General features: G+C 31.2%; 6 protein-coding genes across 6 annotated transcripts; 4 read left to right on the top strand and 2 right to left on the bottom strand.

Annotated features, from left to right (window-relative positions):
* Positions 1 to 540: 540 nt before the first annotated feature.
* Positions 541 to 1,564, bottom strand: LOC107189946. Its single transcript, XM_015578646.1, has 3 exons — positions 1,352 to 1,564; positions 1,020 to 1,172; positions 541 to 931 (listed from the first exon to the last, which is right to left on the bottom strand). Exons 1-3 carry the CDS (start codon positions 1,375 to 1,377, stop codon positions 541 to 543), a joined length of 570 nt encoding a protein of 189 aa, XP_015434132.1. The 5' UTR covers positions 1,378 to 1,564.
* Positions 1,565 to 2,090: 526 nt separating this feature from the next.
* On the top strand, positions 2,091 to 7,981 carry LOC107190499 (transcription initiation factor TFIID subunit 2). Its single transcript, XM_015579312.1, has 19 exons — positions 2,091 to 2,198; positions 2,515 to 2,569; positions 2,639 to 2,802; positions 2,885 to 3,101; positions 3,180 to 3,418; positions 3,516 to 3,737; positions 3,819 to 4,032; positions 4,102 to 4,353; positions 4,427 to 4,635; positions 4,722 to 4,961; positions 5,035 to 5,284; positions 5,361 to 5,501; positions 5,578 to 5,768; positions 5,842 to 6,053; positions 6,136 to 6,355; positions 6,715 to 6,868; positions 6,942 to 7,106; positions 7,187 to 7,360; positions 7,639 to 7,981. Exons 1-19 carry the CDS (start codon positions 2,155 to 2,157, stop codon positions 7,876 to 7,878), a joined length of 3,603 nt encoding a protein of 1,200 aa, XP_015434798.1. The 5' UTR covers positions 2,091 to 2,154; the 3' UTR covers positions 7,879 to 7,981.
* A 669-nt stretch (positions 7,982 to 8,650) lies between these two features.
* Positions 8,651 to 10,589, top strand: LOC107190925 (transcription factor E2F5-like). Its single transcript, XM_015579829.1, has 7 exons — positions 8,651 to 8,823; positions 9,141 to 9,250; positions 9,373 to 9,643; positions 9,724 to 9,944; positions 10,175 to 10,284; positions 10,357 to 10,404; positions 10,480 to 10,589. Exons 1-7 carry the CDS (start codon positions 8,716 to 8,718, stop codon positions 10,587 to 10,589), a joined length of 978 nt encoding a protein of 325 aa, XP_015435315.1. The 5' UTR covers positions 8,651 to 8,715.
* A 1,118-nt stretch (positions 10,590 to 11,707) lies between these two features.
* LOC107189936 (mpv17-like protein) lies at positions 11,708 to 13,548 on the top strand. Its single transcript, XM_015578634.1, has 4 exons — positions 11,708 to 11,942; positions 12,516 to 12,785; positions 12,864 to 12,995; positions 13,297 to 13,548. Exons 2-4 carry the CDS (start codon positions 12,528 to 12,530, stop codon positions 13,546 to 13,548), a joined length of 642 nt encoding a protein of 213 aa, XP_015434120.1. The 5' UTR covers positions 11,708 to 11,942; positions 12,516 to 12,527.
* A 569-nt stretch (positions 13,549 to 14,117) lies between these two features.
* LOC107190867 lies at positions 14,118 to 16,246 on the top strand. Its single transcript, XM_015579757.1, has 3 exons — positions 14,118 to 14,485; positions 15,136 to 15,456; positions 15,542 to 16,246. The coding sequence occupies exons 1-3, from the start codon at positions 14,297 to 14,299 to the stop codon at positions 16,190 to 16,192; spliced, it is 1,161 nt and encodes a 386-aa protein (XP_015435243.1). The 5' UTR covers positions 14,118 to 14,296; the 3' UTR covers positions 16,193 to 16,246.
* Positions 16,247 to 16,437: 191 nt separating this feature from the next.
* On the bottom strand, positions 16,438 to 18,327 carry LOC107191006 (leucine-rich repeat and death domain-containing protein 1). Its single transcript, XM_015579929.1, has 6 exons — positions 17,958 to 18,327; positions 17,708 to 17,894; positions 17,434 to 17,592; positions 17,037 to 17,231; positions 16,663 to 16,926; positions 16,438 to 16,600 (listed from the first exon to the last, which is right to left on the bottom strand). The coding sequence occupies exons 1-6, from the start codon at positions 18,325 to 18,327 to the stop codon at positions 16,534 to 16,536; spliced, it is 1,242 nt and encodes a 413-aa protein (XP_015435415.1). The 3' UTR covers positions 16,438 to 16,533.
* Positions 18,328 to 22,692: the final 4,365 nt, after the last annotated feature.

Here is a 22,692-nt window from a genome sequence, read left to right as displayed (position 1 = left end):
AAGTCTAATAGAAAACAAATATATAAAATGTAAATTTTATATCATAGGTAGATTACTTATATATATATACATAAATTAATATAAATGCACTAAAGAACATACAAAGTAAATGCAAACAGAACCAATTTAAAACTAAAAATTGTACTTATATCAAGATAATGTATTTTAAATAAAAAATTTAATATTATTCTGATTCAAACAGTGTTATCGAGGAAAGCAACATTCTGGATAATGCCTGTCTTATCGAGTAAGTACGCATTCATAGTGCAATTGTATTTTGTTATTATATCATTCTTTGATATATTTTTCAAAGACAGAATAAAAACAGAAGTTGATTCTCTCCAAGTGTACTGCTATTACCACAAATAATTTACTGCTATTACCATAAGTACTGCTTTATGCAAGTTTAAATTATTATACAAACATTTAAAAATTGAGTAATAACTAAATCATGACGTTTCTATTAAACAAGAAAATTTTAGTGAAAAGTTTTTCACTATAACTTAATCCACATTGTACATTTCAATTCTCTTACATTTATTACTTTGTTTCACCATCAATTTTTGTGGGAGATTCTGCTTTAATACCATTCAATTTGTCAAGCAACATCTGCATAGATGCACACCTTCGTTTAAAATTAATCTTTGACCCAAACACCTTCTTAATTTTTGCTCTTCTCTTCTTTAACTTACAATCTGAAGGTTTATTTTGAAACTGTATCATACGTTTATATCTTTTTACACTCATGTATGTCGCATTTTCACTTATATCATCTTTTTCTTCATAAATTGTTTCCAAATTGTTTAACTTTCGTTTCAAGCTTTTATTTAAATAATAGTTTTTAATATCTACTTCTCCTTCTTGTGTTTTTGTTTGTACCTCATCATTCTCCATCTCTGCATTGGTTCTTTTTCTGGGTCTCAAACTGCACCTAATAGTATATATATAAACATTTTGTGTAATGATAATAGTTGTTTATTTAATTTTTTTTTTATACGTTATGGCAAATAACAATATACCTTCTGTTAAGGACTTCATTCGGGTTCACGTTATGTTTTCTTCTGGATCGTCTTTTGCTTTCTGACGTTGATAAATTTGTATTTACTGTGAGCATTTCTAGACTAGCCATTACTGCAGGCAAATTTACTTCAGTTACATTATGTTCCACTTGTCTAAAACAAAATAATTTACTTATTTTAGGATTTTTTAAGATCCTAATGATTAAGGATTTCCTACAGATTTTCTAAGAACAATAAATAAAAAAAGGTAATAAACATAAATATAACAATATATTTATAAAATATTATTAAATTTAAAAATTATTACAATATATAATCTTTAGAAAACTTACACTGCCTCGGAGTGCGTTTCGTCCATTTGTAAAATTGAAATATTTACACACTATTTACATATGCATATGGTTTTAAATCACTTGAAAATATCGTTCTCTAACTAATGGTCATAACTGGTGATAACTGATGCTCTTCACTCAAATCATTTGTTACAAATAACACCGAAAATCTAATGCATTTAGCATAACCAACTAAATATGCTAAAATTCTCAATGTAATCGAACCTCTGATGACTTTTAGGTGTAATATCCACGATCCTGTCGAGGATTTAAATCGGTCACTTATTTACAATACTATCTCCACTATTATAGTAGAAATTATGCATTTATATATTCTCTTTGTTTATATGAATATAACATAGGTAGTAAAGAAAATTGAACGTAACATTTTTGTAAAAAGCAATTGTACATCGATTAATGCTTCACAATCATTGGTCCTTTCTGGTGCTTTCTTTTTTATTCAAATCACTCACTTCATCGAACGGCCTCAAGAATAACAACGCTCTCTTTAATCTTATGTACTAGGTGGTACTAGGTATGTGCAACTATGTGACCTATGTGATCATTGATCGAGTGTTTAACTGTTGTGTTTAAGTTTGAGTCAGTTGAGTACTTGTATTTGTTATGCACTTATTGTGTGCAGTTGTGTCTAGTATCCAGTAGTATCCGCTGGTGTTATTCGCGCAAAAATTTTGTGTAGGTTTCGAATGAGTTGAAATGTAAAAAATGCTTTCGTATGCAATTAACGCTGACAAAATACGAGAGTAAATTATCCAAACTGGTGAAAATACTCAAATGGAAATATGAAGAAAGAAAGGACGGCCGATAACAGCCGACCATATAAATTATAAGTATTTCCAAAAAGCTTATAATCTGAACAATAATTATTAATTTTCTTGATATTTGAACAAATCAAATTTCTTATAATTGTATTTATGGCAAATACTAAGAAATACTAAATTGCTGTAGGAACTTATACGTGCATTGCTTAAATCAATTTTGTTTTTACATTTAGGTTATGTTTACAAAATATAATGTTTCTGTTTTTTTTACTTTAAGCGATTAAGTTCCACTTTTTCTCTTACAATAAAAGAGTTTATTGAATATTTAATCTGATTTATCAAAAATATAAATGATTACTCAGTAATTCTTTTTTATCTTACGGCTCACCAAATATTGAGCCTTACAGGTATAAGTTTCCAAAGGAAGAGTATTATTGTAAGTATCGTAATTGTTTTTATAAAATTTCTTCAAATATTGTATTATAAATATCTTTTTTATGTGCAGGGCTTTGTGGAATTGACAATTGTTCCACTTCGAGATACATTGAGGCTTGTGGAACTCAATGCAAAGCAATGTAGAATTTACAGAGTATGTTTAAATGATACTTACGAGGCACCGTTTCAATATTTTGATCCATTTCTGGATATTTGTCAAGGAGATGGCAAACAGTAAATACTTATATGACAAATATTCATAATATTTTTATATAGTGCGAATAATCCATAATAATTTCATATTATATTCTTACAGGCGGTCATTGGAATTTTTTTCAGATATGCATTTAGCAGCAGCGCAGAGGGTGGATCCAGATAATAATGCAGGGGAGTTAGTTGTGCAAATTCCACCTGATGCAGCGCATGTAGTTGCTGAAGGTAGAAGTTTACGAATTAGTATTGAATTTTCTTTGGAGCAACCTCAGGGTGGAGTACATTTTGTTGTACCAAACTGTGAAGGAACTTTGGCAGAGGTAAAATGAATGTATTACACTCGTACTAAACTTGATCTGGAACATATTTGAGAAAATTTTATATGCATATTTTTTTAGAGAGGTGCACATATGTATACATACAGTTATGAAAATTCTTCAAGGCTATGGTTTCCATGTATTGATAGTTTCGCAGAACCATGTACTTGGAAATTGGAATTTACTATTGATGATTCAATGACAGCCATATCTTGTGGTGACCTTGTAGAAGTTGTATATACTCCAGACATGAGAAGAAAAACATTTCATTATGTTCTCAACACACCAGCATGTGCACCAAATATTGCACTAGCAGTTGGGTAAGTTGGTGGATTAATAAATTATTTAAAATAAATAAGAAATTATGTTTCTTATTCATATAAAACATTTAATGGCTATTATCATTTTATTTTTTAGACCATTTGAAATATTTGTGGATCCATACATGCATGAAGTGACACACTTTTGTTTACCACAGTTATTACCATCATTAAAAGTGTCCGCAAAATACATGCACGAGGCATTTGAATTTTATGAAGAAACATTATCAAACAGGTATCCTTATTCTTGTTATAAGCAAGTGTTTGTAGATGAACTGGATGATGATATCAATGCATATGCCACTATGAGTATATTAAAGTAAGTAAAACTAATAAATGATATCAACATTAAATATTTGAATAAATAGTAGAAACTAACTAAACAATTATTCATTTAAAGCACAAATCTCTTACATTCTACTGCAATCATTGATCAAGTTTACATTACAAAGAAAGCTATGGCTCAAGCTGTTGCGGAACAATTTTTTGGTTGTTTTATATCCATGCAAAATTGGTCTGATACATGGTTGCCTAAAGGTATATCAACATATCTAACTGGTTTATATGCAAAAAAGTGTTTTGGAAATAATGAATATCGAGAATGGGTTCAATCGGTAAACAGTTTTCTTTATTTTCACCTACTAGTATAAAACTTTTTAGATTGATATTATTGATGCTTTAAGGAGTTACAAGAAGTTGTAAAATACGAAGAGCAGTTTGGAGGTATAATATTAGATCCCTCACAACCACCAGCTCCACTACCCATTGCAGCCAACACACCAGCACCCACACCAAGAGCTCCAGATCCTGGTTTTTATTTTCCAATAAGAAATTTACATACAATGTCCCCAAAGTATATAGAAGTGCTTCGTAAAAAAGCACATCTAGTAATCAGAATGTTAGAACATCGAATTGGTCTAGAATTACTTCTCCAGGTAAATGTTACTATTATTATAATTAACGCTTCATTATTTTTTTAAAGTAGGAATTTATATTACTATTCTTCAGGTATTCAATAAACAATTATCCCTTGCTGCTAATGCTGCGCAACAAAAAATTGATTCTGGACTCTGGTCTCATATGCTAATTAGTACAAACGTATTTACCAAAGCAATCTTTACTGTAACAGGTAAAGATATGGCAGTGTTTATAGATCAATGGGTCAGAACTGGCGGACATGCGAAATTTAGTTTAAGTTTCGTTTTTAATAGGAAGAGGTAATTTTAGACATTTTTGATATGCAATGTACTTAGTTTGTTTTTTTTTTGCAATCGCCTATATTAATATAAAATACATTATACAGGAATACAGTTGAGTTGGAAATTCGGCAAGACACCACGAATCAAAGAGGAATAAGAAAATATGTGGGACCACTTTTAGTTAATATTCAAGAGTTGGATGGTACTTTCAAGCACACATTACAAATTGAAGGGACAGTTGCAAAAGCAGATATAACATGTCACAGTAAAAGTCGTAGAAATAAAAAGAAAAAGATTCCACTATGTACTGGGGAAGAAGTGGATATGGATCTTTCTGCTATGGAGTAAATAATATTTTATGTCAGTGAACGGCATATTTTATTAAAACTATCACAATAATATAATTTTTATTTCCAGTGACTCTCCTGTATTATGGATAAGATTAGATCCTGAAATGACACTTATGCGTGCCGTTCAAATTGAACAGCCGGATTACCAATGGCAATATCAATTAAGACATGAGAGAGACGTCACTGCACAGTTAGAAGCTATCGAAGCTTTGCAAAATCATGCAACACCTGCTACGCGATTAGCGTTGACTGACACGATTGAAAATGAACACTGTTATTATAAAGTTAGACTACGAGCTGCACACTGCTTAACTAAGGTCATTTGAATTCCAGTATTTATACAAGTGACAGTTGAGCGCAGTATACATATGATTAACACATATATTTTTACAGGTAGCTAATGCAATGGTTGCAACATGGGCAGGCCCACCAGCAATGTTAGCTATATTTAGAAAATTATTTGGATCAGCATCATGCAGACGCATAATTAAACAGAATAATTTTTCAAATTTTCAGCACTACTTTCTTCAAAAGGTTGGAGTCTTAGTTTCCAATGCAAATAAATAGTTTATTTTATAACATTTTATTATATACGTTCGTTATTGTTTAGACTATACCTGTGGCAATGGCAGGATTGCGAAATGCTCATGGTATTTGCCCACCAGAAGTTTTAGCCTTTTTAATGGATTTATTTAAATACAATGATAACAGTAAGAATAGATATTCGGACAATTATTACAGAGCAGCTTTAATCGAGGCTCTTGGAGCAACTGTTACACCAGTGATTAGTATACAACAAGGGTATGATGAATGAACACTAAAGAAAACTACTTTATAGTACTGTAACTACATATTTAACGTGTTTCTCTTCTAGAACAGCTATTACTGCTGAATCTTTATCTGTTGATACTAAAGCTATATTAGAGGAGGTTACTAGAAATTTAAATTTGGAAAAATTGTTACCGTGTTATAAGTATACAGTCAGTGTTACTTGTCTGAAAGTTATACGAATTTTACAAAAGTTTGGTCATCTTCCAAGTAATCCTCACCTTTTCAGAGCATACGCTGCATATGGACAATTTATAGGTACGTACATAACGCATTACATATCATAGGTATCATTAAACATTAATGAATATTAGTCACATACTTTTTCGTATTGGTTTAGACGTTCGAATTGCTGCATTGGAAGCATTAGTTGATTTTACAAGAGTGGATGGTAAATGGGAAGACTTAGAATTCTTATTAGACATGATAGAAATGGATCCTCACCCTGGCGTACGACATAGATTGGTCAGGCTTATGGTTGAAAATCCACCGTTCGAAAGAGCCCATAAACACCGTTTGGATCGTACTGACTTAGTTGATCGTATATGGAACTTAATTAAGTACTTATAAATTCAGTTTCTATGTGATTTAACACTCTAAACTCGCGAAAGAATTATTCTCCTGGTTATTGTTGATATTAACTATTCACGTAATGCATCGTAATATCGACTAATTTTAATTACACCATGAAAGTATTTATTTTTTCATATAGCGCACTTTATACGTCATTGTTTTTTTCATCAATAGAATCGATATTTTTATTCTTATAAGTATCGTGTGATGTAAACTGTATATATTTATAGTATATACTGCTGCGAGTCAGTAGTCCAGGTAGCATAAACGTGAAATTAAACAAAAACACTTGAGCACGGAACGTCTTAATTTTTGTTGGATAATAATATTTAATACATTATTTCAGTGGTATGCTTTCACATGATCCCAAAATACGGTGTGATTTAGTTGATTTGTACTATACTTTATACGGCTCAAAGCGTCCACTCTGTCTACCTATTCCTGAAATTGCTGCCATTATGAAACCGAAAAAGGCAGGACCACAAAGCCCTGAACAAGATGTATGTAATCATTGTAGAGAATAGAAAGTAAAAATGATTTATACAGTTCCAATAAGAATCGTATGTATTTTAGGTGAAACCAAACATATCGCATATAAAACATGAACCGCTAATTATTGAAATAGACAACGTAAGTGGGTCAGGCAAAAGGAAACCTTCCCCCAACAGAGATACTCCAGGCCCTTCAAATTCAATAGATTATGGTCCGGAAGTGAAACGTCAAAAGCAGGCAACTAATGTAAAATTTATTATTATAAAATGTAGATAAACTTCATTTTTTAATTAATTAATTATTATGCTTTCTGCTTCATTAAAAAGGACGAACGAGCAAGTTCCGTAACTAGCGAAGGGAAAGTAAAATCAGAATATTATAGTGATAATTCTGCGTCATTACCTGGAATTATGGGAACTCCAGGACCAGTAGGATTTGAACCAGGAATGTTTAAAAAAGAAGTAGAAGAACACAAACAGAAGAGTGATTCTGTTAATAAGGTAAATTGTGTTATTGTAAATAAAGGGTGATCCTCTCGCTGCGCAAATCAAACTTCGTGCCGTTCTAAAGAACCGTCGTGTCGGCGCGTGTGTGGCCCCGAGGCGTCATCAACAGTGAGGACCGGTTGACAGATTACACATACTGACGCTGCGGTTCTTAAGCGGCACAGCCGTTGGTTTGCGCAGCGAGAGGATCAACCTGTATTTAATCAATGGTATACTTATGTGTGTTATGTATAATATATATGTATATTTATGTGCATAATTATATTTTGCAGAACAAGAAAAAGAAAAAGGACAAAAAGAAGCACAAACACAAACATAAACATAAGCATGATCATAAGCATGGTAAAGATAAAGAGAAAAAAGACAAAGACAAGGTTAAAGAAAAAGAAAAAGAGAAAGATAAAAACAAAGATTCGTCCAATTTGAAAATCAAAGAAGATACTCTAAGCTCTGCAAGCTCTAGTCTCAGTCCTGATGCAACGACTATAACTAATGAATTTATTTTTCCGTAATAATAAATTGATTCACTAGATTATAGTCTTTTAAGGCTAATATTGCTTATATCTTATATAATTTTTATATAATTTAAGACCCATGTTCTAATATATCATGAACCAGAACTGTACATACTACATTTTTTAAATATATTGATATAAAATGTTTTTTCTCTAACTTTGTTAAATAAAATCACTAAAATAAAATTATGTGTTCGTTTTCACAAAAGAATCCTTCCAAAGTGTCTCCTATAATTATATTTAGAGTTTTAGGTATTATATTTTAGCTGAAAACGTCAAGGATAGTTGAAGGTTATTTAAAGTTTTTTAGTAAAACATTTAAGGTGATTTACCTACGACCTACATAATAAGTACCTAATCAACTCTTCCACTTATACATCCCTTATCTGAAAGACCAATAGTCAATGTTTTTAAACTTAGTAACAAATTCTTCAACACTGATACCGATACTTTCCCACGCTTTATATTATCATTAGTTTTTATTTTAACAAAACCATACTGATAAGTCACTGAATAAAAGTGTTAGAAGAATGTGAGGTGAAATGATAACTTTATTTAAAGCAAATCACAAATACGTAAAATGCGGTTACGAATAGAAAGTTTAACTGTTGTTACTATTTAACCATTAAAATAGATTTTGAGAAATAATATAATAAATGGAACAATGGTAATAATTATTAATATGCACATACATATGTTGAGTACGCTATATCGACACTAGAGACGCGCTCATATTTAAATACTTCCTGCGTATTAGCTAGGATGGCGTCCGTGGTGTTGCGGCAATTTCGAAGGGAATAGTGAGTTTTGAAAATTTTGACAACGACCTCGAGAATGGCAGATAATCAACAAAGCAGATTCGAGAAGTCCCTTGGCTTGTTAACGACCCGTTTTGTCACTTTATTGCAGAAAGCGAAGGATGGTGTCCTCGACTTGAAAGTAGTAAGTAATTCCATGAAAGCACCGATATAAAAAGTTAACCTGCCTGCTAGGTTAAGTTGTCGCGGGCGTACACGCCATTTGTAGCTTGCGGGAATTTTGAAACAAGTAACGCTAAAATCAATATTTTCGATGCTTATTCATTATATTTCTCTTGAACATTACGTTCATTCTGCAAAATATTGTAATCTAATGTTCCACGACAGATATGTTATAAGTTTTGATATCTCAACGTGCTATCTTACATAACCTAGAAAGAAATAGAACGTCCGATGTCGTTACAGCTGACAACACGCAATAACTGGTTTATAATATTTTAGGCTGCCGATATTTTGGAAGTACGGCAAAAGAGACGCATTTATGACATTACCAACGTCCTGGAAGGCATTGGACTTATAGAAAAGAAAAGCAAAAATAGTATCCAGTGGAAGTATGTTCTTTTTAGCGTTCGTCATTTACTGAATGTTTTGTATACGGTTTTTTTCTGTTTACGTAAACGTTAAAATTGATTGTTATGTTTCTTATACAATCATATTTTAAATATTTTAACAGAGGAGCAGGTCCAGGCTGTAACACTCAAGAAGTTGGTGAGAAATTGACTGATTTGAAAGATGAAATTAAGAAACTAGAGGATCATGAACAGTTGCTAGATATGCATACTCAATGGATTCAACAAAGTATAAAGAATATAGAGAATGACTTAATTAATAGGAAGTTCGCATACATCACTTATGAAGATGTAAAGGAAAATTTTCCCGATGATTTTGTATTAGGAATTCAGGCACCTGATGATACAGAATTAAATGTACCAAATATATCGCAGGTAATTTGTGCTTTCAAAAAACTAAGTTTACATAGTTTTCTTTAACATTTTATTATATATGTATGTTTTCATTTGCTTAGACATCTGAAGACGAGGAAAGGGAAATAAATTATGAAATGTTTATTAAAAGTAGTTCAGGTGAAATTAAAGTATATATGATTCAACCAGAATTAGCTAAAACATATGATAATAAAATATTAGAAATGAGATTACAAGAAGAAGCAAAAGGTACAAAAAGAGGAAAAGAGGAAGAAGAAAAGAGAGAAGAGACTAATATTAAACCAAAGAGAAGAGTAGGAAGGTAAAAAAAACTATATAGAAGCAAAAAATAGTTGCTCTGTTCGCATCAAAAATAGGAAGATAATATTTTTGACCTGCAAGGAGCATACATTAATTGATCTTGTTAGGGGATAAATAGATATCAAGGAAAATCTATTTCTTTGGTACAGATCATACAATCACAGTAATATTTACAACAGTCTTTATAAAAATTTGATACTGACAATTTAAAAACTCAATTTTCAATTTTAGGCCACCAAAAGGAGCTAGCAAACCAGACCCTGTTATATCTGATGAAGATGAAGAAGAAGATGCAGAGTTAATAGAAGCAAAAATCGTGCTTCGTGATGTTAGCACATCAAGTAAGATAATCAACTTCTTGCAGGATAAGTCCACGAAATAACATTTTATTGAATCGTACACTTTAATTTCAGACATTGCTCAAAAAGATTTAGAACTATTTGATCAATTTTATTCAGACAGTAAGTAAACACAACAATACTTCAATTGATAAGTAATAATAAATGTGTTTTTAATATCGTAATTCTTTGTTACAGTTTATGGACCATTAATAAGATTAAGTCCACCACCTAGTGAGAAGGATTACCACTTCAACCTTAGTGAAAATGAAGGGATTTGTGACTTATTTGATATCACGGCTAAATGAGTAACAAGTTGTATAGATTCAATGATTGGATGGTTCATATGATTTATAAATCAGACTGTGCCAATAATGTGCAAAATCATACAAAAATTTGTTGACAATTTCTGAAGGCTGTTCTGTGTATATAATTTTAAAGAATGGATGTGGATAATGATCATTGGATACATGCAGTATTTTTTTATTACTAGAATTAGAAAAAATAATACAGAATTATTAAAAAAGAAAAAGGATGTTTACACGGTCGATTTTTGTTGGATCTTTATTTGATAATGTAATAGGAAATCTTGACAGATTCTTTATAATCTATAGTATGTGATTTATTTCTATAGGTTTGCGTATAAACTTCAACCTTTAATGTAAACAAAAGAAAGCATTGTTCACTTATGACTGTTGCATAATGGGAATTACTTTTATGAATAATGCGTTGCAATTAGCATTGTTTTTAGAAACACTGGAATATATGTATGTATATTTCATGAACTACGTAATTTCATTACGTACATAGTTTTGAAGTGAAATGATTCAAGACAATATAAATGTACATTATGTATAATTGTATGAACTTGAACTTTTAAAACATGTATAACACTGATAGGATTTATTGTATGGTATAAGTATTCTCGCACTTGTACCATTTTTTTTATAATATATTTTCCATATCACATGTTATGTGTTCATTATTACATTTAGTAACATTCACTTAAGCCTGTAAATGTAGTAATTACTTAAAGGAATTACAGTGAAAATGTGACAAGCAAAAAGATCAAGAAATTATAATTGACACTAAAAAAAAAGTCACGTTACGACACTGTTGTATATGCTGTATAATTACAAAGAAATGAAATATTAATTGATAGACGTCTCATTTAAGATTTTATCGTGTCCTACTTAATCCATATTAACTAAACATTTGTTTCTGCACCTTATTTATTTCACTGACGTCACGCACGTGCTAAACTGTTTTGTCACGTACGTGTTGTGTGTGTATATCGATATCATAAGATTATATATATATATGTGTATATATAATCGAAGGGGCGATGTCTAAATAGTCTCTTGCTGATATATCAAACTAGCGGGAAAAGTGCACTCGTAAGACACGAAATTACCAAGGACAGATAAGAATGGATCGACCAGTTTCGTCATCGGCGATAGTTTGCGCGTGTCGCATACAACCCTCACCTCAACCATTGCCAGTATGTGTGTGTTTTCTTCGGAGTAGCGAATCATTTCCAGATGTGTCAACCTTACGAGATTGCTACCTCGTACGAATCCGCGGCGCAGCGAGTTCCCTCGCGTCACGTTCGAACAAACCGCGGTAACGCAGTCGACATTTCGTCCTTTAATCAGAAGAAGGTACGATGTATGAAGAAAATGTGCAACGAACGAAACGAAAAAAAAAAAAAGAAAGAAAGAAGTTTCTCATATTCCACGAAAGTATTACATCATGAATTTTAGTGACTTTACGGTCTCGGTACGTTATCAGTTTCTTTTTTTTCTTTGCATATAAAATATTCGAGCAACTAAATCGATGGTAAGCCAATTGATAAAGCTGGACAAAGCTTTGGGTAAATGTTTTTTGACACGTATACATAGAAAGCCCCGACTTCTCTATTTCTGAACATCGATTGCACGCGCTCTCTTGTTTGGCGCGCAACATCGTTCACTTCGAACTAATTTGTCACGTGCCACGAAAACATAATGCAAAATTCAAAAGTTCTCCAGAAATGATGTAATACGCACAGCGATAACAATACATTCGAAATAAATTTCTACTTTAACTTAAAACTAAAAGTAACTTGAATTTTTATATTTAGTCGATTCATTTATAATAATACTGTGTAGTGTTCATGAATTGTGTATAATGTTTCTCTGTATATTAGTTAATAGTTATTTATGTATTAATAATTAAACTTTCTTATATTTCAGTGACGATCGAAAATGCGTGTTATTTTCGTAAAATTTCGCGAAGTGTCGCAAAAATATCCAATCGTAAGAGGGATGGCATCTTACACTGTCATATGGCCTACCGGAAGTTTGCTGCAACAAAAAATCGCCGGAAGTGAAGAATTAAATTATATACAAGCATTGAGATTCAGTTTGTATGGTGGTTTCTTTGTGGCTCCAACACTCTATTGTTGGTTGAGATGTTCTTCATACTTTTGGCCCAAGTCAGATATTAAATCTGCAATTACCAAAGTATATAGAAATTAATCTAAAATAATTAATATGTATGTAAGGTGTAGCATTAACAATTGTGTTGTATTTATTTTACAGGCTTTAGTAGAACAAGTCACATATGGTCCAACTGCAATGTGCTGCTTTTTCTTTGGCATAAATTTCCTTGAATTGAAACCAATAGCAGAATGTGTTGAGGAAGTTAAACAAAAGTTTTGGCCCACATATAAAGTAAAGTTTGTCTATTATAAGTGGTAGATACACTTATACGTGTAGTAGTAATTAAACTGCGGATGTTTATGCAACATTACATTTTCAAGAATTAATTTTGGAAAACCACAGATAAACAGGCATTGACATTCTTTATCAGTGCCTCTATTAGACTGAAAATAAAATAATTATTTTATCAAACAATATTAAAGACTCTATTTTACATTATTTTTTACACTGAAGTATGTTACAAGTGCATAAGATCCACTGTTTAATAAAAATATATTCATACAAATAATTATAATATGTACTTCATTTTCAGGTTGGTGTGTGCGTGTGGCCCATTCTTCAAACAGTCAACTTTTTCTTAATTCCAGAACACAATCGAGTAGTTTATGTAAGTTTTTGTAGTTTAATTTGGACTTCTTTCCTTGCATATATGAAAGCGTTACAGGGTCAGAAAAAACAGCAAGAAGCAGTAACTGACAATAATAATAATACAAAGAACATAAAACAAGTTCAAGATAGTAAGAATATTGAAACTGTTATACAAGGGGAAGATAATTATATATAAATAAATAATAAGAATATAAATAAAATAGAATAATTGTTCATATTACACAATGTCAACTGAAATAATTGTCATTTACAATACGAAATATTTCGAAAAAACAAGTATATATACCTGTGTTCAATAAGTGTCTTCATGAATTGTGATAGATGGGGTTTTAAATTGATGACACTAAAATTATGTAAGTATATAGAAAGTATATATCATTGAAAAAATTTAGCAAATATATTTATTGTGATTTTATTGTTGACAATAACTTATATTTATTGTTAATAAAGAAATAAACTGTTAATAAATGTCAGTTTCTTCATTTCAACAATTTTTCATACTTTCTTCGTTTAAAACTTAAGTACAGACTATCACTACTTAACTTTGGACTATAATTTGGACTATCCCCCTAAAGGGATTAAATATCAAAATTTCGATACATTTGGTCGATTCATCGTTCTATCGACACATATCGACTGTATTTGCCAAATTCAATATGGCTTTGTTGGAAGTCATTAGAAGTTCAAATCATTGTAAGCTGTCAGACATATTTAGATCATTGTATTTAGTATAAATTGCTTGAGTGGAAGATATGTAATTTATCGTGTATATTTCTAAAAATATACAGTATTAAGCGCGAGAAGTTATCGACCAACATGAAAGTAAACAACACATATAGAAATATGAGGTTATGATACGGATTTCGTAACTGAAAATTTTGACAAATTATTTTTCTATTCTATTAATCCTTTCATTCTGAAGTATGGCACGTTCTTCAGTGTCGGCCCAGTGTGATTTAGTCGCATCTTACATGGATGGGGTTCACGTCAAAATTGCAGAGGCTTATAAACCGCCGAGAAAAGTGTGTTTACCAGCTGCATATAACAATAAGCTGCCTGACATGTCAAAACTAACTTATAACTTTATTTTGGAGCGATCAGTACTTGAAAAGGTTGAGTATTATTTTCCATGAATTCGTGAAATATAAATGTATTATATCATAATGTAATTTGAATTCTATGGTGTAAGTAACACAAGTGTATTTTATATTGTCACACATAAAAATTAAATTAGAAAACATTTTATTTAGTTGTAAGTTCACAAAGTATTGGATTAAATGGAAAGTATTTGCATTTTTTTCTTGTTAGGTACAATAAAACGTGATAGAATGTGGTTCATCGTATTCATTATTTGTAAGTCATCTTTAAATATTGTTTTTGACTGCTCAGAATGTGGTTTATCATCGAAGCAAACATTTATAGAGACACATTTGACACATTTAAATCTTAATGACACTTTCGTTGTACATTTTATAAATGTTTTCTACTATTTGCATGACTTTAGATTATAGGTATAAATTTAAAATCCAGAAGTTAATATGCTAAATATGCAAAGAATGTCTAGATGACTTTTACAAACAAAAGAGTAATTAGCAAGATCAAAATATAATTGTAGGTACATTATCTGATAAAAGAATAACTATTAATGAATTGTGTAATAGGTTGTTACAGTGATATCCTATAGAAAATGCAAAACTTACCATTCCACAAGATACGTTAAAACCAATGAACGAATTGTAAGTTGCAAACATTTAATTTTTAGATGACAGAATGGCGTAAAGTTAGACAAGCAAATAACAAAGCACGCCATGCACGATTAGATGAGAAGAGAAAGAAAGAAAAGAAAGAATTTTCACCTCCCCCACCACCTCCATTACCTGATAACGTAAAACAATTACCTGTAAATGCACCTGTGCCTGAGACAACGATTCTTACTCCACAGCCTTTATCTCCACCCGCCAATGATCTTCAAGATCATGTGAAAACAAATGGACTGGATTTTGCTGATTTTGATAATGATACAAGTAGCCCATTTGATAATATGGAATTAAAAACTATAAATGATATGGAAGAACTTGCTCAGGTTAACCAAAAGGAACTATTATATCATGATACCTCAGTCATAATATCAGAATGAGTCATTTCAATATTCTTTTATATTTTTCTAGGTGTTACAGCCTACATCTCAATGGGCGTCACCAGCGAAATTAGAGAATATAATGAACGATTTAACTGTTAATGATCAATCTGATGTTCATTCGGACGAAAAGAATGATAACATTAAAAATGAAGCAAGCGATCAAGAAAAAGAAAATGTACAAGAAACTGTTAAACACCGTAGTGTGTCCACAATTGTACAGGAATTACAAAGGGACTTGGAAAGACCTTATTTGGATAGTCCTAATACCAGTTCTCATGAAACGTTAAAACAAGAAGAACCAGTGGCAACAAATCAAGTGACTCTAATGAATTTGTTATTGAACTTAACAGAGGAGGATAAAAAGTTAGCTCGCCATTTGAGTGATATGGGATTTCCCTTGTCAAGAGCCGCTCGCGCCATACACGACCTAGGTGGTCAAGATAATAAGAAAATTGTTGAGTACTTGCTGACTGTGCAGTCTTTAGAGGAGATAGGAATGTCTGGAGAGGATGCCGAAAAAGCTCTTGCCCTTACAGAGTATAATCAAGACAAAGCCAAAGCTTACTATGAAAATCTTTGTACTTTACGAGATTTAGGTTTCCCCGAAGAAGAAGCGTCTGCAGCACTTCTAAAATGCAACATCGATCGCGATAGAGCCTTAGATTTTCTTATAGCTTGAATGCAAGACTATGTTCTAAATAATTGAGAGGAATGGTCTATACAAATTTTTTTACTGCACATACAAATAGAAAAAACTCAACTTGAAATGTAAATAAATTACAGTTATTTTAAGAATAGCCATCCAGTAATTACTACATTGTATAATAGAAATTCAAATTAGTAGACATTGTGAGATAAGATATATACATGTCTTCATATAATCTATTCTGAGAGCTGCTGATAAATATTTCAAGTGTTGCTAAGTGATTACAAATTTTAAATCTAATTTAAAAATATTAAACTTTCATTGTTTTTATACGTTATATTTACAGAAGTATCAACTAAATAAAGTAACTATAGTTAATATACACGAGACCAGTCGTGAATGACTATCATATTGGAGTATTTAATAAACTCAGATGCGCATCTGCAACAGTAAGATACAATCTTTGACATCATACACGAGAGTATAGACAATATTTATCTTACCTCTTGCAGCAGCATAGCGCAACTGTTGTTATAGACTCTATATGGTGGCTAACACCAATAATAACCCAAGCTTCTGTGAATATCGGCTGTTGACACTGAGAATGTACACAGATACTAACAGGTCCATTTATCAACAAGTTACACGAAGGATAGTTTATGGGATACATTGTACAGTCAAGTTTTTGGTGATTATTCGTTGTGATTGGTTCATAGTGAACCTTTATATTTATAGGTGATGTTGAAATATAAAGTGTATGCTTATACCTAAAATTAAGTAGCAACGATTTTGTTCATCAAAGTGTTGAAGGATTTAGGTACAAACACAATTAGGTACATTCCCTAAAAACAATGTGATGCATAAAACTGGTAATTACCTTTCAGTGTAAGCTTTCCTCAAAGCTAACTCCCACAATGAGACTACAGTGTTTTCATGGATATTATGAACTTTCAAAAGCTGTCGAGGCAATTCAATTGCAAAATCAGTATCTTCTTCATGCAGTGCATTTATTTTTATGTTTAACTTTATATTTGTACGTAATACTACGTTCTCACAATGTGTTTTGAAACATCTGTGATTGTATATATGTATACATTTGTAGATACAATAATAAATACAGATTTCTTATCATTTGAAATTAAACAGTATGAAAAACTATACTATGTATTAATTTATCTTGGAATATTTGAATACATTTTAAAACCTGTCTAAGCCTAAAGTACTAGGATTTACATTTATTTATATGTATCATGTATTAATTAAAGTTCACTTACCCATAACCCAGAATGTTTCTTTGATCATGTGTATTAATGTCTTGGATTTGGGAAGTTAACTGATAAAGAACTGGATAAGACAAATAATTTAAATGTACATTCGCATCAAATCTAATGCAAGGAGATGATACAAATCCATTTAGTGGTAAATACCTTAGCCTACATAAAAGTTATTTTGTATAAAATGAAATTATTTAATAATATTAACAAAAGTCTACTCATAATAAACTAATTTATTTTAACATAATTATTTCTATTCAATTAGTGTAACAACCTGTTAGAGCACACGGAAATTACTGATATGTTTGGTGATAAAGTAAGCCTATTTGGTAATTCCTTCAAACAATTATTATCTGCCTTTAATTCCTTCAGTTTAGACAATGAACCCATCCATTCTGGTAATGCAATAAGTTTATTCCCACAAATAGAGAGAACTTCCAAATTATGCATCTGATTCATCTCTATAAGAATTATATAGAAAATGAAAAAATGCAATCTCCCATGCATAATATATAGAAACTTACCAGCTGGTAATTTATCTATAAAGTTTTCATTTAACAATAAAGATTTCAAATTAACTAAATTTCCTATGCAGGGAGGTATCTGTTCTAGTTTGTTCGCACTAACATCCAGAACTGTTAGTTGACTCATTTGACAAAGTTCTACAGGCAGTTCTTTGATTAAGTTTCCATATATGTACAAATTGGTGACATTGAACAGTTCTATGATCCATGGAGGCAATGTTGCAAGTTTATTCCATTTCAAATATATTTCTTGAATATGGTTCCCATAAATCCTCATTGCTTCAGGAAATTCCACGAGACCCCGACAATTCCAATGCAATATTACCTTGCTTTTGATTTCATTCGCCATTTCTGTTGAATCTGAGTCCATGTTTAAATGAGTTTAGTCAACACAGTTTTCAGACATTATATTGAAGAAGTAGATTCTGAATTTCTGAGGTTGACAGCCAACCTTCAGGGTATGCTCAAAATAACTTGCCTGCTTGAAAGATTTATATTAATAACCTATCATACAGCAATGGTCATTTGTTATTGTATTTAACAACAGAATTGTCTTATACTCGATATATCATACGTATGTCTTTGTTAACATACAAAGGGTACATACTATGTTAAAACTATCCAAAACATCAGATAAAAGACATTTACATTATTAACACAAATGTCAAAACATTGGTATACTTGGTGCAAGTTTCAAAATAATTATTGTCTTTTTAATATAAATAACAGACTTTACTATATATTGATTTTGTACTTACTGTTCTCTTAAGAAAGATGAAAGAAAGTAGATTTTAAATATGAGACATGTATTTCAACACATAATTTAATCATTTATATACTATGAAATTGTATTACTATATGAATTTACTCCCAACATTTTGTAGAGATGATAGGTATACATGACTGCATTACAGACAATACAACGTGAAATTTATTTTTTTAATCATTTCATCTATTAAATATGCTCATATTTATCCAATTTTATTTTCGAGTCTTACCAATGCCTTCGAATCCATAACAACTGATACGTATTGAAGACTAACGATAAATTAGGTGGAACCCTACAAGTAAGTGTATAATATCAGCTGATCTTAAGTTATATTTGGTTATATTACTATACTATATTCAACTATATTTGACTATATTATACACTGACTGACAGATAAATCAGTACCACGGTCAAAGAGTAGGGATACAACAAGAGGCGGCACTCGGAGAGAGAAACCACTGATCTATATACTATGATCTATATTCTATATAGTATATAGATCAGTGGAGAAACCACTTTTCGACAGAGACGAAATGATTCCAACCAAGTTAAATGCCCTTTCCTGACAGAGGAACCACTTCTAGAGAGAGACGAAATGATTCCAACCAAGTTAATTGGGCATTTGCCCACTCTTCTTCATTCGAAGTTCATTCGGAAAATCGAAAGTACATCGCAAGTACAAGTTTTTTTCTTTTTTAATATTAACTGTAGAAGTGTTCTTTATTTTTATTTATTTTTATTATAACGGCTTATTATTAAGTGTTTATTTTAATTTATTTTTATTATTATAAGTGTTTTTTATTGTACTATTGAGTGTAGAAGTGTGTGTTAATTTTTATTATAAGGTCAAGTTATAGTTTATGGGATACATTGTACAATCAAGATTTTGGTGATTATTCGTTGCGATTGGTTCATAGTGAACCTTTATGTTTATAGGTGATGTTGAAATATAAAGTGTATGCTTATACCTAAAATTAAGTAGCAACGATTTTATTCATTAAAGTATTGAAGGATTTAGGTACAAAAACAATTAGGTACATTCTCTAAAAACAATGTGATGCATAAAACTGGTAATTGCCTTTCAATGTAAGCTTTCCTTGAAGCTAACTCCCATAATGAGACTACAGTGTTTTCATGGATTCATTTGGACAATTCAAATCTCTGGTGCGGTGAAATAATTTTCCTTATAAACATATCTTTTGTTTTATTAACGGAGTAACGAAAGACAGAAACTTTATGTAAGTTTCTTCGTTCATCCATGAATAATTGTTCCAATATTTAGGTAAAAACCGCAATTCATTTAATAAGTTTAAATGTGAATAAACTTTTCTTTCATTTAACCACTTGGTTGAACACAACAAGTCGGCCGGAACGTGTGTAGCGGCCTTTATATGTCTATCGATGCATGTACATATTTTTTTTAAATGCAAAATCGATTTAATATTGTCTATACTCTCATGTATGTATTTAGGTATAGCTTCCAAAAAATTCGTCTTTAGATAATTCCAAAAAACGAAGTTTCAGAACAAACGAGATATAATTTTTTTTCTATATTTTTGTACGAACACCATTTTATTTACGTTTCTGTAATTTCGTTGTTATATTAAATCCTGGGTGTACAGTATTTTTCAAACGTTAAAAGTATTTAAGATATGTATACTATTTTTTTTATTTCTGATGAATCAGGAAGTTCTTATGTTTATTTTCTGAGAGAGTAATTTGATTATAATTTATTGATTATATATTGTTTTTGTATTTCATTTATAACTATTAAATCTATTGTTTTTTGTATTTCCTTTATAACTATTAAATCTATAGTGTTGAGTTGAATTAAATACCCGAATTCATCATATTAGGAAAGTGGTACTTCAGATCAAGATACACGATGTCTAATAAGTAGACTGTAAATATTTATGAAAAACTGAAATCGAACAGAGAATATAGAATTATTGAAGGAGGTCAGGAACTAATATTTTGGCAATCACTATTTTTATAACATGGTAAAAAGAAGTATTCCGTTTTAATTTCTGAAGGATTTGTATATAATTAAATTTGTCATTAATTTGGATAATGAGTTGAATGCGCCACGTGGCTCGTAGGTAGCATATTATAATTTCTATTTTTTAAGACAAAATCGTCGCACGAGGTCGAGACATTTAAGACGATTCTTCCGTCTATTTTGCCTGATACTCTCAGTCGGACGGCACACGGCAATGACATTAATGTCACACGACATAGTGGACAGGATGTGGTTAATTCAGATCGGTCCGTCGTATGTGACTCACATTATATGTATATGTCCGCGCGCGACTCATCTCGATGTGACAAAAAAGAGGGAGGAGGTAACTACCAATAGTATAGTGCTCTGAATCGCACACACAGAGTCGCCTCCGGGCACTAAGGTCACACACACAGGGTTTGACCTTAGCCCCCAATTTGTTCCTCGGCGATCAAGTCGAGGAAATCATTTTCGCAGCCTTCTTCGCCGGGATGGCGATCCAATGACTGCGTTATGCAGGTGTATGAATATTAGTTGTTATCGCTATTACTGTGCTCTTACAGTCGAATGGCTTAAAAATAGGTAAAATACATTTTTATATTACAAATAGTAATAAGTAAGTTGAGATCTCTGTTTAGTGTCTTTTCTTCACAGTTTCGTGACCCTTTTTCTCATCTCAAAGACTACATAGTAATGTATTTTACAGGGTTGTTTGCGAAAATAAAACATTTCGTCTCTTTTCTGGTTGCAATTAGAACATAATGATGGAGGGAAAATTTAAATAGTTTAAGGAGCTGTAGGTATGTTCTTCTAAAACAATTCTTTCCATAAGTGTCACTCTGCATCTGCAGTGGAAGTACATGCTATATATGTTCTTTACTCTTACATAAATCAATTCCTTCCATTTTACTGTTTATACTATTTTACTATTTTATAAAATAGTATAAAGATGAAATGCTCCAAAAAATTAATACATTGTGAGATACTTGAAATGAATGCCTAATCAAAATAATAAATAAATGCATGTACAAAATATTTACAATATAATGGAAGAGGCGTTGAGTACCTTCTTTAATAAGGACATTATATTTAACATATTTTATGACAGAATTTTTCCGATTAATTTATTACTGTAATATTTTTAACACAAAATGACGGTAGAAATCGGTTTGTGTAAAAACAATGTGTTACAATTTTAAAAAGTGCAATTGCATATTATAATTTTATCTAATCCCAACTAGAGAAAAAATACGATTTGATCCAATTGCATATATAGATTATTAACTTTACTATAAGATCTTTTTATGAATAGATCCGTATTTTTTTATACCATTCTTATATGATAGCATCAAACAAAACTTTGTGTATTGGTTTAATATTTCGTAATCTATTGCCACTACTTGGAAGAGTATACATTTAAAGTATTTTTAGATATTTAAAAGAAACTCTAACTAAATTCTGAAGCCGAATATAATTCATTCTATGTGAAGCACTACAATCGTAAGTGGAACATTAAACTAAAAAACTAGGAGAAACCACCTGATCTAAGGGCCGCCATAGTGGCTTTCCGTTGAGTCATACATATTTTGGAACGAAACGCCACCATAGTGGATCACTTGTGTTCTTGCTTCTAAAAATCTGTGTACGTTGCCTAGTCGATGTAGAAATATTTTAATATTTTTTTGTTTCATTTGTACTCCGCAGCAGAGCTGTTGATGCAGCGTATAGCTTCGCTGCCAACTTCGCCGTAGCTAAAGGGTTAAAAGCCAGTCGGGTGGATTAGTTTGAAAATCGAACACTAGATCGCGCCACACAACTTTGATTACTTTCGCTATAAAGAGTAGGTTACACTGATTTCAATGTTTTGCAAGACTATTCTGCTACTAAATACTGACTACTCTAATACTGACAATTAAATTCACTTTGATTTTATAATTTATGTGAACTTTACTGGTATTACTGGAAGT

The sequence above is a fragment of the Dufourea novaeangliae genome, unplaced genomic scaffold (assembly GCF_001272555.1).
Source record: "Dufourea novaeangliae isolate 0120121106 unplaced genomic scaffold, ASM127255v1 scaffold11, whole genome shotgun sequence".
NCBI classification, from domain to species: domain Eukaryota; kingdom Metazoa; phylum Arthropoda; class Insecta; order Hymenoptera; family Halictidae; genus Dufourea; species Dufourea novaeangliae.
This window is presented reverse-complemented; position numbering and strand designations above follow the sequence as displayed.

Bases quoted from the DNA above. Each gene is read 5' to 3' on its own strand.
- LOC107189936 (XM_015578634.1), top strand. From the start codon at position 12,528: ATGCGTGTTATTTTCGTAAAATTTCGCGAAGTGTCGCAAAAATATCCA. The intron at 12,786-12,863 runs GTATATAGAAAT...TTTATTTTACAG, and splicing joins TTAAATCTGCAATTACCAAA to GCTTTAGTAGAACAAGTCAC. The intron at 12,996-13,296 runs GTAAAGTTTGTC...CTTCATTTTCAG, and splicing joins AGTTTTGGCCCACATATAAA to GTTGGTGTGTGCGTGTGGCC.
- LOC107190499 (XM_015579312.1), top strand. From the start codon at position 2,155: ATGAAGAAAGAAAGGACGGCCGATAACAGCCGACCATATAAATT. The intron at 3,102-3,179 runs GTAAAATGAATG...ATATTTTTTTAG, and splicing joins GTGAAGGAACTTTGGCAGAG to AGAGGTGCACATATGTATAC. The intron at 4,962-5,034 runs GTAAATAATATT...TTTTATTTCCAG, and splicing joins ATGGATCTTTCTGCTATGGA to TGACTCTCCTGTATTATGGA.
- LOC107190867 (XM_015579757.1), top strand. From the start codon at position 14,297: ATGGCACGTTCTTCAGTGTCGGCCCAGTGTGATTTAGTCGCATCTTAC. The intron at 14,486-15,135 runs GTTGAGTATTAT...TTTAATTTTTAG, and splicing joins AGCGATCAGTACTTGAAAAG to ATGACAGAATGGCGTAAAGT. The intron at 15,457-15,541 runs GTTAACCAAAAG...ATATTTTTCTAG, and splicing joins ATATGGAAGAACTTGCTCAG to GTGTTACAGCCTACATCTCA.
- LOC107189946 (XM_015578646.1), bottom strand. From the start codon at position 1,377: ATGGACGAAACGCACTCCGAGGCAGT. The intron at 1,173-1,351 runs GTAAGTTTTCTA...ATTTTGTTTTAG, and splicing joins GAAACGCACTCCGAGGCAGT to ACAAGTGGAACATAATGTAA. The intron at 932-1,019 runs GTATATTGTTAT...ATATACTATTAG, and splicing joins AATGAAGTCCTTAACAGAAG to GTGCAGTTTGAGACCCAGAA.
- LOC107190925 (XM_015579829.1), top strand. From the start codon at position 8,716: ATGGCAGATAATCAACAAAGCAGATTCGAGAAGTCCCTTGGCTTGTTA. The intron at 9,251-9,372 runs GTATGTTCTTTT...ATATTTTAACAG, and splicing joins AAAAATAGTATCCAGTGGAA to AGGAGCAGGTCCAGGCTGTA. The intron at 9,945-10,174 runs GTAAAAAAAACT...TTTCAATTTTAG, and splicing joins CCAAAGAGAAGAGTAGGAAG to GCCACCAAAAGGAGCTAGCA.
- LOC107191006 (XM_015579929.1), bottom strand. From the start codon at position 18,327: ATGGACTCAGATTCAACAGAAATGGCGAATGAAATCAAAAGCAAGGTA. The intron at 17,593-17,707 runs GTTGTTACACTA...ACTTTTATGTAG, and splicing joins ATTTCCGTGTGCTCTAACAG to GCTAAGGTATTTACCACTAA. The intron at 16,927-17,036 runs GTAATTACCAGT...ACTTAATTTTAG, and splicing joins AGGAAAGCTTACACTGAAAG to GTATAAGCATACACTTTATA.